The sequence below is a fragment of the Eublepharis macularius genome, chromosome 9, assembly GCF_028583425.1.
Source record: "Eublepharis macularius isolate TG4126 chromosome 9, MPM_Emac_v1.0, whole genome shotgun sequence".
Taxonomy (NCBI): domain Eukaryota; kingdom Metazoa; phylum Chordata; class Lepidosauria; order Squamata; family Eublepharidae; genus Eublepharis; species Eublepharis macularius.
In genome coordinates this window covers 94,665,794-94,685,409 of record NC_072798.1, presented here as the reverse complement: position 1 = coordinate 94,685,409, position 19,616 = coordinate 94,665,794, and the positions used below count along the sequence as shown (strand labels likewise).

At 43.0% G+C, this 19,616-nt stretch overlaps 1 protein-coding gene across 2 annotated transcripts in view; it reads right to left on the bottom strand.

The window, feature by feature from the left end:
- LAMB1 (laminin subunit beta 1) overlaps positions 1–19,616 on the bottom strand; it is a 103,449-nt gene that overhangs the window by 31,172 nt on the left and 52,661 nt on the right. For both annotated transcript variants that reach the window (XM_054988318.1, XM_054988317.1), the window contains 9 exons: positions 18,681–18,808; positions 18,360–18,480; positions 16,342–16,546; positions 15,275–15,418; positions 14,457–14,688; positions 12,103–12,266; positions 10,199–10,423; positions 7,677–7,894; positions 6,423–6,519 (listed from right to left, as the gene is read on the bottom strand). In XM_054988318.1, the coding sequence (XP_054844293.1) occupies positions 6,423–6,519; positions 7,677–7,894; positions 10,199–10,423; positions 12,103–12,266; positions 14,457–14,688; positions 15,275–15,418; positions 16,342–16,546; positions 18,360–18,480; positions 18,681–18,808 (1,534 nt within the window). The remainder of the gene's footprint in view (positions 1–6,422; positions 6,520–7,676; positions 7,895–10,198; positions 10,424–12,102; positions 12,267–14,456; positions 14,689–15,274; positions 15,419–16,341; positions 16,547–18,359; positions 18,481–18,680; positions 18,809–19,616) is intronic.

Genomic DNA, 19,616 nt, shown 5'->3' with positions numbered 1-19,616 from the left:
TTATGACAAATCCTAATTAAAACAGGGGTTTGTGTGAGCACCAGGGCTTTTTTTCTGGGAAAAGAGGTGGTGGAACTCAGTGGGTTGCCCTCTGAGAAAATGGTCACATGGCTGGTGGCCCTGCCCCCTGATCTCCAGACAGAGGGGAGTTGAGATTGCCCTCCACGCAGAGGGCAATCTCAACTCCCCTCTGTCTGGAGATCAGGGGGTGGGGCCACCAGCCCATGTGACCATCTTCAAGAGGTTCCGGAACTCCGTTCCACCGCGTTCCAGCTGAAAAAAAGCCCTGGTGAGCACTGTACATGAACAGAGCTTTTCTCTCCCCTCCCCTACACGTTGAGCTTGAGTGGACAAGCTCCAACTGGCTATAAAGTCCAAACGCCTCAGCAAACGGATTTGTTTTCCCTCCACAACCCAGGACCCTTAATTTCAGATGAATCCCAGATTACAATCCTGGTTGACAGTGTGGGAGGCAGTAAGAATCCCATTTGCCTCGTTGTCAGCATTTGGACATCAAAGAAAATTGGATCCTATCAAACCAGGAAGCGTCCTTTATTACATGGAGCTTTACTGGAGGAGGGAAAGATGAGAAGAACATATGAGCACAATAAACAAACTACGTTTGAGCAAAATTTTAACAATCCTCTGTGCCATTAGAATTTCTCATAATGTCTGAATGCAGCCTGTGTCAGCTTATACTATGTCTACTAATAATGACAACAACATTCGATTTATATACCACACTTCAGGATGACTTAACACCCACTCAGAGCGGTTTACAAAGTATGTTACTATTATCCCCACAACAAAACACCCTGTGAGGTGGGTGAGGCTCCAGAGAACTGTGACTAGCCCAAGCTCACCCAGCAGGCTTCAAGTGGAGTGAGGAATCAAACCCGGTTCTCCAGATTAGAGGCCTGCGCTCTTAACCACTACACCAAACTGGCTCTCAAACTGTTATTTTATACTACTACAAAATAATAACAATAAAAAAGATCTCTGAAAGCTACCTTGCAAGTATTCACTGGATTTTTATTTATTGTGTAGTAACAAATATACCCCTACATACACCTTTTAAAAACCTGGATGATAAATTCAGTTATAAATTGAGTAACGATGCTGTAAAACAATGATTGCAGAACTTTTTTCTCCCATCAATATTTCCTATATTTGAGGTTTACAGTTCAATATGGCAAACAGTAATATTCTTTCTGCGTGTCCTTAAGCTCATCTGTGCTTATTTTAATTGAAAAACATATTCTAGGGTTTTTGGCAATATGTCCAACTGTAATGCTAAATCCCTGAATCGCTAGTGTTAGTGTCTCTATACACGGACTCATTCAACATACTCTTCCAGGAAAATGAGGAAATCTGGGGGATTTAGACTCTTAACCACAAAGTCAGTTTTGCTTACAGATGTGGAATTCTGATCTGATTCCAAACTCTGCACTTCACACAACTTTGTCCTTTATTCCAGCAGATCCTTTATCTGCCTGCCAAAAAAGGACTTTTTGAGCCTTTTCATTTATCCACATCTATTCCATTTTTATATACAGCTTCTAAGCACTCACATAAAAAGTAATCCCATACAAAAGACAGAATGGAGGATTTCATTACTAATACCATGGATATTAATTGAGAGCAGCTTTTGAATTTTTACAGAAATTGGCAGTATACACACCAGCTTGGAGTAATGGCTGCTTTTTAATGGACTTTAACCTAAAGTTGCATAAGGGCAAGGAAATTTCAGTATCGCTGAACACGACTCTGTACAAAGGCTTTGAATTTCCTAATAACTGGTAGTGATTCTTCCTCATAAATCTATTACTTCTAAAAAAGATTAACTGAAGAAAGAAAGAAAAATTAGTACTAAATTGTAAGTATAGTACAGCTTTTCAGACAATACTCCAATACTGTTACGCCCAAGATGACTAATAATAAACCACACGTTTGAGTAGTACTGTTCTGAAATTTCTGATTTCAAGAGAAAGCACTCATCTATTGAGAAATAAGCTTGTTAAAATTATTTGAACTTTTAAATAATTTTTAACAGTGAAACAAAATATCTTAAATTGTCTTATTCTGAATTATTTCATAAAACATATATATATATATATTTCATATGTTATATTTATGCCCTTGAACATATATAAACAGATATATTATGAGGTCTTCCTGAAGGGGAGAAGGGAAAGAGATAGACTATGTCAGGTACACCTCCAACGTATCTGCCATGGGTTATGGATTTCTGGCTGCAGTGTGTAGTGGACCTCTGAGATCATGCAGAGGGAACCTGTTTTGCTGCCTGGTTGCTAGCTGCTTATCTTGCAGGTGTTTTTGGTTATCATTTCCTGGCTGGCCTGAGAACATGGCCTTGAAGTTCCAGCAGAGACAGCCCCAACCTCCTAAGAGACTGAGCAGAGCTCATCCTTTCCCTCCTCCCCTCTTCCTTGGCTCAGCATGCCAAAATCCTAACGGACTTTCTTTCCCACTGCGGGGGCGTGGACTTTGTCCTATAATTAACCTTGCTTTGCTACCTTGAGTCACTTCAGCCAATGATCCTGTCTGACCATCTTAATACTAGTATTCTTCTTTAATAAAGTAACTTTAACTCATACACCTGAGTGATGCAGTTAAGTGCTTGGGGAAAATACCTGGCAAGACCTGACAGGCTAAAGGTAAAAAATAGGAGATAGGAAAGGCAAAGCTGGTGGGGTGGGGGAGTGAAGAGCAGAAAAGGTAAGAAGAGGAATAGAAAACAAAGCCCTGGCAGCAGGGGCTGTGAGGAGCGGATGGAAAAGGTAAGTAAGTAGTTGTGTGGAAGAGAAAGAGAGAGGACGCACGCAAAGAGGAAAATCAAGAGGGAGAGGGGAAATGAGATTCTCCAGCCCTGTCCGTCCTTACAGATTCCTTTCTTGTCCTCCATAAGGTTCACCTGTAAGCACAAGTTTACATACAGAAATAATGACCCAAAGCAAAAGATTTGGTACGAGCACTGCGTACTGATGGAACCAAACTGCCGAAGAAGAGAAACTCCCGTTCCATATGGCCCAATTTTCTCTACTTTCAGGTCTTAATGCTGGTCCTTCCCTGCTCCCCAAAAGAATCTCTTTGTCTATCTTAGGGAAATTTTGGGAGTGCCTTATTTGTTAACTTCCCTTTATCTTCTCATAACTAACTATGCAGATAGATAGTAAATACTACTGAATATGCTTAAGTTGCCATCAATATACCTAATTCTCAACGTGGCCCCCCCATCTGTGGATACTTAAATCTAGAGAATCAGGTCATGGACATACAATAGGGTTGGGGGTCATGTGACACCAGCGAATTCACCAACATCACTATGTCACTTCTGGGTACAATGGACAGCTCTAGGAATCACCACAACTTTATGGTTAAACTATATGGTTTACCAATCGAGTTTGGGGTTATTCCTAGAAATACCTACTAACCCTTCCAGGTTGTACCTGCAAGTGACATACCAGTGCAGAGGCTGGAGACCTTTTTTCCTTAATTATTCTCTTGCCACCATTAGAAACAAGCAGTGCTAAAGGAAATTCAGAAAATAACAGGATATGAAATCCCCCCTGACGCCAGAAATTATTCTATTGGACCAATGGGACAAATACCAAGACCAAATTGCAACAATAAGAAGAGACCTAATAGCCACCCTACTAGTAGCCGCAAAGAGCGCAATAGCTACCTTTTGAAAATCCAAGTCTACACCCTCAATTGATAACTGGCACAAAAAAATCTGGGACCATTATATATCAGGAAAGTTGTATGATAAAATTTACCAAGTAGAAAATTTTCTAACAACAACCAACTTTATTGAGAAATGGTTTCCTTTCTTTGAATACCTCAAAAACAATAGTTCCTTACCTGATCTTAAACTCTTTTATACATATGCAAATATATAAGTAATCTGTCAATTTAATGTTAGAATTTACAAGTACTTTCTCCTTATATTTGTTCTGATATATGCTCAGATATAACCCTCTAAACTGCTTTAAAATGCACTCAATTGTTACTTATTATGACATGTTATGTGTTTATTAATTTTGATGTATGTATTTATTAATGGATTTTAGTATTAACTTCTTGTATGACTGCAAATTCATGATTGTATATAGTTTAATAGTTTATTGTTATAATTTTTTTAATAAAGATATATTGATTTAAAAAAAAAAACAATGGTGGACAACGAAGAGAATTATCAGGTGATTGCCTGCCGGAAGTGGGCACATGGTAAGCTTAACAGACAAGATAGACCTTTCCACAAATCAGATGAAAGCCCCAGGTTTGCAGAATAATAGGAAATCTAAAAAAAAAAACAAAATACATGGGGAGTGTAACCCCACCCCCAATAATGAAAGAAACACTAACGTTTTCCCAGAGAGAGGTTGCCAAGAGGAAGACAAGCTGAAGACGGGGGGCAGAAAAAGGTAGGTTAGCTGGTGGGTGGGAAAGAGAGGAGGAGTCAGGAAACGTGTAGAGACTATGGGGGCTTTCAGGATAGAGAATGAGCAAACAGTAGAGAAGGGGAAATTGAGATGTCCCCCACAGGTGGGTCCTCTGCTTATTTTTCTGTAATACTCACAACTAGATATATTGTCAGATCACACATTCAATCAAAATCTAGTTTGTTTGGTCAAATGCCAACTTAAAGTAATAAACTCCTAGGAGGGGAGATCTAATCACCTGTCTACCAGACAGCAAATTCCTTCAGTAAATATAGCAGAGATATCCGTGTTTATTTAACAAGTGGGTTCAGCATACATCAAAATGCAAAATTCCAGCAGGACCGCTATATTAGTCTGTTACCACACACAAAGGGAGTCTTGCAGCACTTTCAAGATGAAGAGATTTTATTGTGGGATAAACTTGTGTGCACTAGAACCTATTTCATTAGATGCATCTGAAGCTCTAGAAGCAGATAATGAAGTCATTCTAGTCCACAGAGCTTAGATCCCAATGAATCTGTTGGTCTTGAAGGTGCCCCTTAATCAACCGTAAAGAAATAATAGGATTCTGAAAAGAATTCTTCTTCCCCTATGGCACCCAGAGAGCCACATTGACAACTAGCATTAATTAAAAGAGCCACATCTACTTTCATCCCTGGCGGGAGGCCTGCACTTGGAATACACATAATAAAAAAAAAATCAGCTCAATCCAAATCTGGGTTTCAGGGATATCATAAAATTTGGTATCCATGAAATCAAGGGAAGCCTTGAAGGCACAGGCCAACGGAGACAGTCTTGCCTTCCTCACCATGCCTAGAACGACATCAACAAAAGCCAGCCTGTAGCAGCGTTTGCCAAAATAAACAGAATAAACTTGGTTTAAACCATTAGTATCCACCTTCCCAGATCCGATCCACGGTTCTCTATTTTGAACTGGCACAGCTGGATTTTGCTGGAGTGGCATAAATCTGGCTATACAGCTGGTTCAGGAAAGACGGATTGCACACCCCTACTCAGGGAGGCTCACAGCTTACCCGTTCCTCCCATAGGGGCTGTTTCAAGTTGGGAACAACCTGCCAACCACAAGTCTCACTACTTTCCTACAACACGGGGCTGGTTCCACATTGGGGAACAGTGCTCAGAAGAGCCACATTGAATGAGCCTTCGAATAAGTATCACTGGGATACTGGATAACTGGTGCTAATTCTGGCTGCAGCACTTGCATCTCTCATTTTTAATCATTTTATATTATATCTGTGTGCGCTTTGAAATAGCTCAATAAAGCTATAATTTGTTACAAAGCTTCAAGAACCTACTTCGTAACCAGATAAGACTAAAGTTAAATTTAGCTTCACTTAAAATAGCCTTTGAGAAAAAATAGCCAAGATCAGTGAGCTTCTTTGTTAAGTACTGTATAGTTACAAATACTGCAACCATGAAAAGAAAGAGCCTGATGAAGATACTGTAGGATCTTGTTCTCTCTTGTTCCTCAACCCTTTGAATCTTAACTGCAGTAACATAAATGTTGCTTTGTTTCTTTCCACATGCACAAGCGTAGGAACAGCTGGCAAGAGCTTTCTAGACTCCAAATGATGCAAGAAGTTACCATAATGGCAGGGCTTTTTTTCTGGGAAAAGAGGTGGTGGAACTCAGTGGGTTGCCCTTTGGAGAAAATGGTCACATGGCCGGTGGCCCCGCCCCCTGATCTCCAGACAGAGGGGAGCTGAGATTGCCCTCCGCACCGGTGCGGAGGGCAATCTCAGCTCCCCTCTGTCTGGAGACCAGGGGGCGGGGCCACCGGCCATGTGACCATTTTCAAGAGGTGCTGGAATTCCGTTCCCCCACGTTCCAGCTGAAAAAAAGCCCTGCATAATGGATAGAAATATCCAACAAACTGGATGAGATCCTTCAGAGAGTTTAAGCAATGCAGATAAGTCATGAAACCAAAAACCTTACCTTGGCACTCAACACTGGGGTCACCCCAGTAAAACTCCTGGCATTCACTACATGTACGCCCTCCAAATCCTGGCATACACTGGCACTGTCCCGTAAACTGTTAATAAAGAAAAAAAAGGAGGAAATACGTTGAACCTATTGCAAAAGCTTCTCTGAGCAATCAAGAAATACTTGATTATCTAAGTGACACAGCACTGTAAATAGTCTCAGAAATGCTAAAAATTTGATCAGGGCATTATTTATCTGCAGCCTTAAATTACTGGCTATGCCTCTTTCAGGTTGGAACTTTCTCTGTAACCTGGAGGTGAAGGGACTAAAAAGTCTACATACAGTAAGTGAAACCTAGTCCCTATTAACAGGAAAATGCACCCGCCTTCCTCTGATCGATGTGACACAAACATAGTATTCCAGACAGCAAATGCAGTGGAGAAGAGATGCTGCCAGAGCAACCTGCAACAGGCGACCCGTGCAAATGAGTCAAACTGCGTAAGAGATACTCTCAAGCAAATATCCCAGAGGGTCACTGGTCACGCTGATGAGCAGGGAAGTTTTTTGTAACAAATACAGGAATTTGACAAGCTTTGATTGACATAGAGAGATGCAATAAACACCCCCTACACTCATAGAGTATAGCTTTTGGGGGGCTGCAGCAGTTCAGACTGTAGCTCAGGGATGGCATGAATGCACCCCTATAGCATTCCTTCAGTGGCTTTCCTTTCTCCTTTATTGCAGCCTTTTATTAGTTTTATTATTCCTTAGGCTGTTCAAAGCCAATCTGATGCCCAAATGAAGCAAGCAGATGCTTGGGGTGGCCACACTGACTGGGATAGCAGGGGGTAGGGGGGAAGCTGTTCCTTCAGCAACTCTTCTTGCAGCTCATAGAGCCGCATGAGAAAAGAGTGTTTTGGGCAGCCAGACATTCTGAGCCATTAGCAAGGTTGTTATTAACACTACCTATCCCTTCAAGTATTACAGTGTGATGCACAGATCATATGGACAGCTGCATAGAGCTTTATTACATGGATAGGAGTACAAAATGCAGAATACCTGTTATTTCTCAACACATGGCAAAACTTCAACACATATTCTCAGCTACAGAGAAGGTGAGTAATACAGCTTGCTCTTGCCATACTTCCCTGGGTAACTGGGAGGAAGAGGGGACATAAAAACCCAGGCTTCTGTCCTGGGGCTCTCAAACCATCTAGTCTAGCCTTGATTGATCTACCGCAGCAAGGCATCTTGGGTACTTCTTACCTCATTACAAGATGAGCCAAAGGAGCGCTCAGCATCACAGCCGCACAGTTCACACCCACTGCCGCTGGCTAACTTCCATGTGTTCGGGGCACAGCGGTCACAGTTCTGTCCGATCACATTGGGCAGACACTGGCACTGGCCTGTTTCCTTTTCACACTCGCATTCATCGGTGCTGTTGCAACGCTGGCGTACCGTCCCCAGATAATTGCACACACACCCTGGGATGAAAGAGGGCCAAAGTGAATTTACTGCGCCAAGCTTGGGTGAGAAATAAATCAGAACACAGGGAAATTTAAGACATAATGATAACGTTCAATCTCAAATGTTCATTTGTGCACATTAGCCCTTTCAACTGAAGTGATCAGCTCACTTGTTTTGTTCTCTGGGACCAAGATTTTGCCTTTTTGATATGTGAGGTAGGAAATAAGGTCATTCCCACACACGTTGGTTGCCCTGGTTTAGATGCTATTGGACAGCAAGCTTTTTCCTGCTTCCCCACTGCAATTTTTTAATTTTTCTAAATTTTACTTTATATAACGTTTTCCCCTTCTCCATTTTATCTCACAACTACCCTGTGAGGTAGGCTGGGAAGGTGTGACTGAGCCAAGGTCATCCAACAAGTTTCCATGGCAGAATCTGGAATGAAACTTGGGGTCTCTCAAATCCTAGCTCAACATGCTAACCCCTACACCACGCTGGCTCAGGTCTTCACCTTCTTTCATGCAATCATTCCTAAATCTGTTTGGCTGTGATGTTTTGTGAAAGAGAGCAGCAATGCAAGGGTGGCATCCATGGGGGTGGACAAGTTCAGATCTTCCCATTCTCACTCACAGCAGCATCATTTCCCCTGCCCCAGAAGTGCCCCCCTATGGCACCTGGAGGGGCTTTTGTGCTGTTTTTTTAAAAAATTGGTAATTGTCATATGAATATAATCAGGGCTTTTTTTCAGCTGGAACGTGGTGGAACGGAGTTCTGGAACCTCTTGAAAATGGTCACATGGCTGGTGGCCCCACCCCCTGATCTCCAGACAGAGGGGAGTTGAGATTGCCCTCCGCGCCATGCAGCGTGGAGGGCAATCTAAACACCCCTCTGTCTGGAGATCAGGGGGCGGGGCCACCAGCCATGTGACCATTTTCTCCAAAGGGCAACCCACTGAGTTCCACCACCTCTTTTCCCAGAAAAAAAGCCCTGAATATAATGTTCTATCAATATGACAAGATAAAGTACTATCAAGTTGCAGCCAACTTACGGTGATCCGAGAGAGTTTTCAAAGCAACAGGTGAACAGAGGTGCCCTCAAGTCACAGCTGACTTAAGGCAAGCCCTGCTGGGGTTTTTCAAGGCAAGAGAATAACAGAGATGGTTTGCCCTTGACCACTCTGCCCAGTGATCCGGGACATCCTTGGGGAATCTCCCATCCCAGCACTAACAAGAGCTGACTCTGCTTAGAGTCTGAGATCTGACGAGAGTAGGCTAGTCCGGGCCTCCTGATTTCTTTTAAAAACCCTCCAGTGGTGTGAGGAGAAATGACCATTCTACGGATCTGGGGCAGGGGAAATGTGGGGAGACCTGCCACGTCGAAGCCCCACAGTTGTAGGGGGAAAGCACACGAGCCCACTGCCGTGTGGAAAATGCATTCAAAGGCTACGTCAGCCAAAGACTCATTAGGAGAAGCTGGTCAGACCACCCGCTAGTTCTCATAGTTCATTCTCAATGTCTAAAATCACAGGACTAAGGATAAAAGCAAGAAGGAGAAGCTGTTAATTGTCTTGAGGGAGGCAGTAGTCAATACATCTAAACACAGCCCAGTAATTTCACACTTCACTGCATGGAATAAAACTGCACAACAGCTCTTAAATGTGCATAGCAATTCCTTAACGTATATAATTCCCTCAGCGTACTCACAGGATATATACCCACAGAGGTTATCCCTTCATTCTCATCAGAAGTTTATGTAGGTAAATCTTTGAAGGTGTGAAAAGACGCTATTGTTTTTCTCTTAATTTAGAAGTTGATCCTACTTCTCCCACAATGCCAAAAATCTACCCCTCTACCCTTGAGCATTATTAGAGTGATTTCGAAAACAAAGACAACCCTTCTAAAGCTGAAGGAAGCAGCAGCAGGGAATTGCCTGATTTATTAACTTGACAAGAGGGGAACAATAAACGCTATCAGGAAAGGCTCACCTCTCACAAAGACCTCAGTTCAGGATATGCAAAAACCAACCATATTCTTTCTCCCTACTATTAAGCCTTTTCATTTAAGTGACACCACTTCAACACATTGGCTTTGCACCCTCGAGATTATTTCCAAGTAATTAAGTTCCAGGGTCTTATGTTAAACCAGAGAAGCCTCACCATCTGCAGAGGGTCTATTCAAACTAGGCTTGAGTTCTTTGTTGAGGAAGCACTCGCCTTTTAGTTTGCAGATTCCCTCCATTTTGTGCTCTAAAAATATCCCTACAACTTAAAAGGAGACAAGCAAGGGCAACAGGCAAAGGGCTGTCTGTCACTTGTCACTTACTTCTGCAGTCCTGCTGAAGAGCCCGCCCGTAATAGCCGTGTTTACACAACTGGCAGTTTTCGCCCTCTGTGTGATACAAGCACTTCAGGCACAATCCTGTCTTTTTGTCGCAGGCCTCTGGATCAGTCGGGTCAATGTTGTTGTTACACTGGCAGGGCCCGCAAGTTCCTCCAACCTCCTCGGGGTTTCCAAAGAAACCAGAAGCGCATTCGCTGCATCTGCTCCCTGTTCGACAAGCCAAGCAAAGAGGAAATCATCAATATCTTTTCTGCTCATAATCAAAAAGAGTCCAGTAGCACCTTTAAGACTAACCAATTTTATTGTAGCATAAGCTTTCGAGAATCAAGTTCTCTTCGTCAGATGCAGCCAATTCCAGCTGAGAATTTTATAACCTACTGTTATTTTAACTCTTTTCTCTGTATTTCTTAAAGGTGCTACTGGACTCTTTTTGATTTTGCTACTACAGACTAACACGGCTAACTTTTCTGCTCATAGTAAATCAAATCTTTGGCTGAAAAGGAAAGGGGGAAAGAGACCAAGTCATCTGCTGAGAAACCAGGCAGGAAAAGACTGCAAACAAGGAAATGTCAAAAAAAAGGCATTTCTAGTTAAATATATCCACACATAGCAAAGAACATGCAGAGAGAAAAACAACCCCTGTGGATGGTGCTTGGCAGCAAATTTCCATGTATGGGGGGGAGTCATTTAGTAGGGCTGCCAGCCTCCAGGTAGGACCTGGAGACCTCTCAGAATTACAACTGACCTCCAGAATACAGAGCACAGTTCCCATGGAGAAAATAACTGCTTCGGAGGGTGGTCTCTCTGCCAATATACCTTGCTACGTCCCTCCTTTCCCTAAGCCCTGAGCAATGCAGGCTTTACTCCCAAATCTCCAGGAATTGCCCATCTCGAAGTTGGTAATCATAAACCTGTGGCAACCACAGCTCCTGAGGGCAGCAGTGGCCACAGCTGTGGTGCCAACAGGACTGAAAAGAGGGCTTGGAACACTGACTGCTCTCCTCAGCGCCTTCTTCTTCTCTCTGCTGAAAAGGGAGCCGGGAGCCAAATCCAGCTGAGAATTTTATAACCTACTCTTATTTTAACTCTTTTCTCTGTATTTCTTATGTACTGGCTGCAGTTAGATGCTCTCTCCTGGATTTTTCATTTTTGTTAATTGGGGTATAAATTTAATAAATTATTATCCTCACCCGTATTGACTGCTTTGTCCCAGAAAGGCCTTCATGTCACTCGAACTGTTACCAGCCCTGCTTGGTAATAAAATAACTAAATTCCACTGTATTCCCTCCACCTTTGGACCAAAATCTGAAAACATGGGACGGATGTACATGGTGCTCTAGAATTGGAACATCTTGTTGCTTTTATACCCCACTTTCTCCTCAGTGGGGAACCAAAGTGGTGTACATTCCTCTCCGCTCCTCCTCTTTATCCTCACAAGCACCCTGTGAGGTAGGTTAAGCTGAGTGTGTGTAACTAGCCCAAGGTCAGCCAGCAAGCTTCCATGGCAGAGTAAGGATTTGACCCCGGATCTTCTAGACACTAGTCCAACACTCTCAAGCACCAGTGTTGCTTTATCTTCCTGAATATCTAACCTGAGAAAAGGAGTCCTGGGTGACTCTAACTTATGTCCTACAATGTGAAAAGTAGCTCAAATACAAAACACTCTCTCCTTGCTCTGTGGTATCAACATGGTCCCTACAAATTAGTGTCTCTTTAACACTAAAAACATGAGAAGTCACCCTAAGGTAATTTACCACAGAATAAGCAATCTTAATTGTCCTCATACTGATGTGTTCACGTTCTCTTCATTCTCTTACCCACCTACCCCCACCCCCAACTCAGTCAAATAACAGTGTTGGGTCTCTGGCATTCACACAATATTTTACCTTTGTAGCCTTTCTCACAGACACAAACCACCTGCAGTGTGACAGGATCTTGGTAACAGCTGCTGGCAAACTGGCGGCCACTTTCTGGCCCATCTGGACAAGGGCAAGGGCGGCAGTGATCTCCAGATCCCAGGACAGGATCGCCGTAATAACCACCAAGGCATCTAAGTTGAGAACAAGGATCTGTTGAGCATACTAAGAGAATACCAAATGGAGCAGCTGCCACTGACTGCATACAGAGGAGTTGGTCTTTGCAGCTCTCCAAACGCAACTCAAGCACAGGCTGAATAACACTATTTTACTGATATTTTACTTGGCTCTTTCCTGATGTTGGCAGAAAAAATGCAAAGCCGATTTCATTTCACCTGTTACAGAATCAAACTTTCGTTCACAAGTTCGTAGATATTCTGGAAAGATTTTCTTTGCATGTGTGCGAGGAAATCCAATCACAATATTTTACGGCACAGTAATATGGGTCAGATTCAAAGAATCATGAGCAGAAGGAAAATAACCAGTGGCGCTATCTGCTAAACAAGAGTCCACACAACGTTGCAACAGGCAGCTTCTGCAGACGATCTCATACTTTGGTTTGGGCAAGAGATTGCACAACGTCTTGCGTGTGGAAAGATATTTTTGCATTCCGTATCACTTTTCTTGCACTCTGCTCTAGTGCAAAGTATAAAACAGCTCTGCTTTGACTGAATAATGTCTTCCATCTGTAGAAATGCGCTTGCAGATCCAAACTTGGGAGGGGGTGTTACTTAAACTATGACTCTCGTGGCATCTACATTCAGTGTCAGTTTTCTAGCATTCTGCTGTAGTACAAAATATAAAATACACCTTCTTTTGAGTGGACGTCTTCCACGTGTAGCAATGCCCTTGTGGATCAAAAATGTGTTTAAATTATGCCTCTTGGCATCTGCATCGACTTCCACACACACAAAGCTAGCATAGCCTCAAGTTTCTTAATATCCTTCACTTCACAATACACTAACACCGTACATAACCAGGAATAATTCAAAACCTTTTCTTTCCTGTATATTCTGTGTTCTTTTTCTCTCCCCAATCTAAAGTTCCAGATTTAGCTGCCACTGACAACCGTACTGCAATCAGATTATACAAATATATTTCTTCAGAGTTGCTTCTTTTGTAGCCTCCAATACAAATTCAGAATCTTGAATGGAGGAGGGAATGTTGGCGTTGGCAAACTGTAGGCTAACATTCTGTAGTTTATTTAGCGCATTTCTGCCTCGCCAGAGCTTTACTGGAGGAACGATTTAACTCGCCCTCTCCCTCTCCCTCTGCTAGTGTTCTTTAAATTTCTTCTTTCTGCACATGACAGCGACTCTGGCCTAACAGTTTTTAACACTCCTTGGCCAGCAAAAACAACCCTTCCCTATTCACTTGAACCAAGGTTGGGAGGGCACAGTGCCTAAACAGGGAAGCCACGCCGCAGGTGAGAATTAAAGTGTGTGTCGAGCTAAGACCATGAAAAGAGAGACTGGAAGCAGGGCTCATTTCAAGGGGGAATGCACAGGGATGCAGTTCCGGCAGTTCCCCAAAGAGGTCACATGTCTGGTGGCCCCGCCCACCCGACTCTCGGCCATTTTGGGCCCATTTCAGCCTGGATTGGGGCCGGATCAGGCATCTGACGGGTGGTGGATCGCTCTCCCACTCAGCAGCGGCCCGATCCTGACCATTTTGGGCCCCTTTTCGGCCATTTTCAGCGCCTTTTTGCCATTTTGGGCCCAATTTCAGCCCTGAATGGCCAGGATTGGGTCCAAAACAGCCAGGATAGGTGATGTCAGGGGGTGTGGCATATACAAATCAGTTATACTAACGACACACTTCCGGTAATGGCAAGAGGTGTGGCATATGCTAATGAGTTATGCTAATGAGTTCCTCCAGCTCTTTTTCTACGAAATGACCCGACTGGAAGGAATTGGAATGGACCAAGAAGCACTGAAAATGGTCTGTAATGATCAGTGCATCCATCTTGAAAAATGGATCAGGCAAATGCCCTATAAGGAAGGGGAAGGGGAGGACTGCACTGCAGAGGATGGAGTAAGTATTAGATTCAGTGGCTCTCATTATACTGCTGAAGGAAGAGGTTTCCATCAGTGGAATGGGACTCTGCTTCTGCCTCCCACTGCAATCCCAAACAGTTCCTCGAAATGCTGCTCTTTGGGGGCAGAGGACTGCCAGGAACAGTACGGCGGGAGAGCTAGAGGCTGACAGCCATACGGGGAGGAGAATCAGCAAAAAACGGCTGCCCCTTTTCCATTAGTAGACATTTCCTGTGGGATCCAACCCAATGCATGTACTCATCAGCCAGAAGTCAAAAGAAGCAGTACCTTTCACAATTGTGTCCAGAGGTGTGATCACGGCAATTTAAACACTGCCCGTTATATGGGTTGCAATCGTCTGCATGGCCGTTGCACTGGCAAGCTTGGCAGCTTGGAAATCCCCAGTAACCAGGTAAGCATCTGTCACACTGACGGCCGTATATCCCATGGAAACAGTGGCACTGTCCTGTCTCTGGGTGGCAGAAGGGATTGACAGAAGCTTGGACGTGACACTCGCAAGCTGAAACAACACAGAGACATATCTTGCATGAAACTAAAACCGGACACATGACTCTCATTCATGAAGTTATGTCACTAGGAAGTGAAGGCTAGCACTTTTTTAATCATAAAGCACCAAGAAGTTGAGTGGTTTTACCAGGGCTTTTTTTCAGTGGGAACGCAGTGGAACGGAGTTCCGGAACCTCTTGAAAATGGTCACATGGCTGGTGGCCCCGCCCCCCGATCTCCAGACAGAGGGGAGTTGAGATTGCCCTCCGCGCCGCACGGCGCAGAGGGCAATCTCAACTCCCCTCTGTCTGGAGATCAGGGGGCGGGGCCACCAGCCATGTGACCATTTTCTCCGAGGGCAACCCACTGAGTTCCACCACCTCTTTTCCCAGAAAAAAGCCCTGGGTTTTACTTGAAGCTCAGGAGGAGAGATTTACTGAAATAAAAGGGTTTTTTTCCCCTTTGGATGGGAATTTTTCTCTTTCAAAAGGCAACACCAACATTTTGATAATCGCATCTTTATCCTCCTTTCCTTCCAAGGCGCTCAGGCTCTCCCCTGTCTATCAGCCACTCTGAGTTAGAACAAAACAACAACCTACATCTGCATCCGCTCGGTCCAAATCCAAAAGTGCCAGGAGCACATTTGTCGCATCTTCTCCCAACCACATTTGGCCGACACTGACACTGCCCTCCGTTAGGATCACACACAGAACTTAACGAGCCTTGCGGGTCACATTGGCAAGCTAAAAAGGGGAGAAAGAAAACAGAGTTTGGAAATGCAAAATGGTGGCCCATCTTGGCAACAGAAGTTACTGTTAATAATGGACCAATGTTTGCAGTTCTAATATGGTCGATTTTAGTGATGCAAACATTATCATTATTATATTGCTCTGCACTAGCTCTCAATTGTTTTATTGCATTATTAGAGGGCTCTTAGATTTATATTTTATTACTTTACCTAAACAAATTAAAATGTACAGATTAAAATCCCACCTTGAAACCTATTTAAACCAGCACCCTATTTAAACCAGCACCCAAATATAACATTAAAACCAATTTAAAACCAGATCTTAAAATAAATACAAAAGGTAAAAACAACACCCTTCTATCAACGCACTTGTTTCCGTGTTTTGAGGCTGTTTTTCAAATCCTGGTGTACAGATTATTGTTTTAACTGATTTTATTTTGTTTATGGTTTTCATTGTTGTAAAGCATTTCAAGTATATTGAGGGGGAGTAGTAGTCAAGAAATAACTTGAATAAATAATAAATAAATACAGGGGTAAACCTGGAGCCTTTTTAGACAAAAACTAATCAGAACAGAAAAGATGCCCAGGATTTAGAGATGTTAAACAGCTGTTAGGATTAAAGAGGGATAAAAGGAGAATACACTACAGTTAAAAAAAAAAAATCTATTCACTGAATTGATCATTATTTGGGACTTAAACATGCATAGCTTCTTATAGATTGTTCCATCTAAGCACCTTTCTTCCCATACAGCCAATGTTCATTTATTCAATTGCTCTGGCTTCTATTTACATGTTGGAACTGCGTGCACCTTCAAAAGTACAACCAGGTTTGCTGTAAAGCGGCCAAAATGATTTCCCCTTAGTTATCCCCAATCCTGCTTTGAACTATGTTGTTCTAAATTGTTTATATCGACTTACACAATGCTGTCTCATGCAAGAGGGCTGAGATGCTAAAAATTATATTCCTGCAAACATCAGTCATGGGTGTTTTAACAACACTCCTGCTGTTCTCCAGGCACCGGTATCTTTGAAACGTTTCCCAGGCACTGTTAGTCATCACATCGTCGCCTCTGCCTCCAACTGTAAATATGTCCAGCGACTTGCAAAAAGGCATAAGGACAAGCTGTGGAATGGAATGAGGTTGAACACGGCAAGATGATTATTAAAATGCACCCAGTCTTGTACAAAACTCACAGCAGACTTTAATTTAAAACATCAAATTGTAGATTGTTTATTTCTTCATTTACAGACTGCCTTTTTCATGAAGACTCAAGTCAGATTACAAATATTAAACCCAACACAATAAAAAACATTTACAAACTTTCAACAAACATTGAAAAACTGCACCAGTATCTCCTTGGTAGAAATGCCCTCCTAACAAGTTCTGATTTATACACACTGAGAAATTATACTAGCGTTGGAGTCTTTCTAACTCATTGGGTAGGTTATTCCAATAGATTGGATCCATAAGAGAGAACGCTCAAGCCACTGATCTTACCCATTTGCAGGGCACTAGACATGGGCACGAAACGGGGAAAAATCGAACCCTCAGTTTCGTGGTTTGTCGCGTTCCACGAAACACAAACTTTCACAAAATTGTCCCATTTTGTGAAACGATTCATCAGGTTCGCGATTCATCACATCCCGGGGCCCTACAATGGTCCCCTTCATACCCAGAGATGCCAAACTCACAAGGAGACTTCAGCAGGCTCTCCTCCAGCCACCCTCCAAGTAGCTCTCTTCAGCCTCTCTTTGCTGACTTTTCCCTCCCGTCCTCCCGCTGCTCTGACATGCCCTCCCCCAGCCTCCACCTCCAAGTTCTCAAAGGAAAAGCTGAGCAGAGCAGATCTGCTCAGGATCCCCTCTGGGGAGCTTAGGGGCAGGGATGGGGTGGGGATGGGAAGGCATGTCAGAGCAGCAGGAGGACAGGAGGTAGAAAGTCAGGGAAGGGTTCCTGAAGCTGGCAAGCAGCAAGTAGCAGCAGAAGTAGGAGCTGTTGAGGCTGCCGCCACTGCCGCCACTCCACCATCTCATTCTTAAAAATAGAGAAGGGAAACAGAGAGGAGAAGGAGTCTCTGACTACAGTTCCCAGGTAAACATGCATAGACTCGCCTTGCAGACATTCTGGGCCTATGTTGCCTAGGGAATCAATGGATCGGCGGCAGCATGTCTGGCATCACAAAGCATTCACAAATCGATGAATTGGCCCCCAAAGTCGTGGATTTTGTTAAAAAAGCGTCCCCATGAAATGCCTTTTTGCAATACATGAATCAGCCCAATTTGTCATGAAATTTGATTCGCATTTCAATTTGTGCCCATGTCTACAGGGCACTTCCAAAAGACTTCCTCATAGTGATAACCTATATGTTTAAAAGTACGCAATCCAAGAAACTCCTACAGATTTTTTTCCTCCACCTCATCTTTTTACACTATGCTGGGAGCAGCTCTTAAATCCCTGACTTGCACTCAAGCTAGAATTCTATACTTCTGAAAAATACAAGTTTTTAAGGACAGATACCAATCACAATCATTTGTAGATGTGAGCAACTACAAAAGGGGGGAAATGGGCAAAAGCCATGTCTTCCCATACATACGCTTTTGTGGGCTATATACCTGGAAATCAATCCCCAGGGGGTATTCGTTCTCCTCCTTGTTAGTACTCAGGTGAGATCAAAAATGTGCCAAGCCTACACTGATACATCTAGCCATTAGCATGAACAGGAAGACTTTACGTGCTTCATTGAGAGAGATCAACTGACCTTCCGTCCCTCCAGGCTGCTCCAGAAGACAAACTCTTTATGCTACAAGTCAGTCTCTATATATTATAGCAGCTCGAATCTTGCTCTTCTACTGCAGACCAGCACAGTTATCTACCTGAAACATACTTTATAGGAGTAAATTCTTCAATAAAACAATGTGACGGACTATGCACTTACTGAGTCGATCAGAGTGTACGGATTTTCCACCTCTGTATTGTAGGAGTACTGCGGTAGCTCCAGACGGACAGTATAATTCAGTCCCTTTTCAAAGCATATTGGATGCGGAAGGACGACATATCTGCGTTAATAATGGAACACAACATCCATTCAGAAAATGAACCATTCTAAGGGGTCCAAAAATAATGTTAAAGATGAGGTATACAAGAAGCAGTGGGATTATAATTAGTGGATTATCTTGAGACTGACAATAGTCTGGGATCTTTCTACCTCTCAATCCGTTGCTGTGTTTTTATTGTATCCACCTGGTGTTGAACTCACCTCGAACCTGGAGATAATGATACCTCCTGGTTATCATCATCAGGAATTGTATTGCCACACCTGCTGCTGGTAGGAATCTTGCCTGGGCGGAATACAGTGATAATGGCTTTCTCCCACAGATCTGGTAACTGGGGGAGGGAAAATCCACATTAAACATACAATATAGTCAAGGTCCTCTGCACGAATATAGACAAATTTTGTCTGCTGTGGGTTTCACAATACTGTTTAGCCACAGCAATCTATAGCAAATGAATATATGAGCTTTTGTCCAGTATAAGTAGCTTTTTATCATGGGTAAGTCCCCTGCAGCAGGGCAGATAGGTAGGCAGATGAACATTTCTGGGGGTTTTGGACAAAAAGAGGAAACTAAGTGTAATGATTTGCATCCAAATAGTTTGGATTTTATTTCTGCTTGTTAAAGTACAGAACACCTGAAGCTGTGTGTGTGTGGAAATAAAAGGAGTGTTAGTTGTGACAAGGGTCCTCCTGAGGGAGAAGTTTAAGGTAACATAAGGAGGATCTAAATTAAAGGTCCAAAGGCAAGGTAAAGTGACGACAACAGCGGCAAATCATTACACCAAGTTTCCAACCCTCATGGTTTCTGAGACAGATTTGAAGGCGATTCCAGCCTCCAGGGGTCAGAGACTACAATTCCTGGGTTCTGCAGAATCCACTTTTTCCATTCCATCTAGCAAACTTTACCCTCTACTGTTTATTATACACTCACCTTTCTACTTCAAAAAGTTTACTATTAAAAATCGACATCCTAAAGTAAGTATCACCACGTACCTTCAAATATTAAATCTATCAACAATATATGAATTTGAAATTTTCTTTAGGCAAACTAATCACAAACTGTACATATTGCCTTGAACTGCGTAACTGGCCCCTTGCAAAGCAAGTTACAAAATTCCCATTATGAATTACCAGCACTTG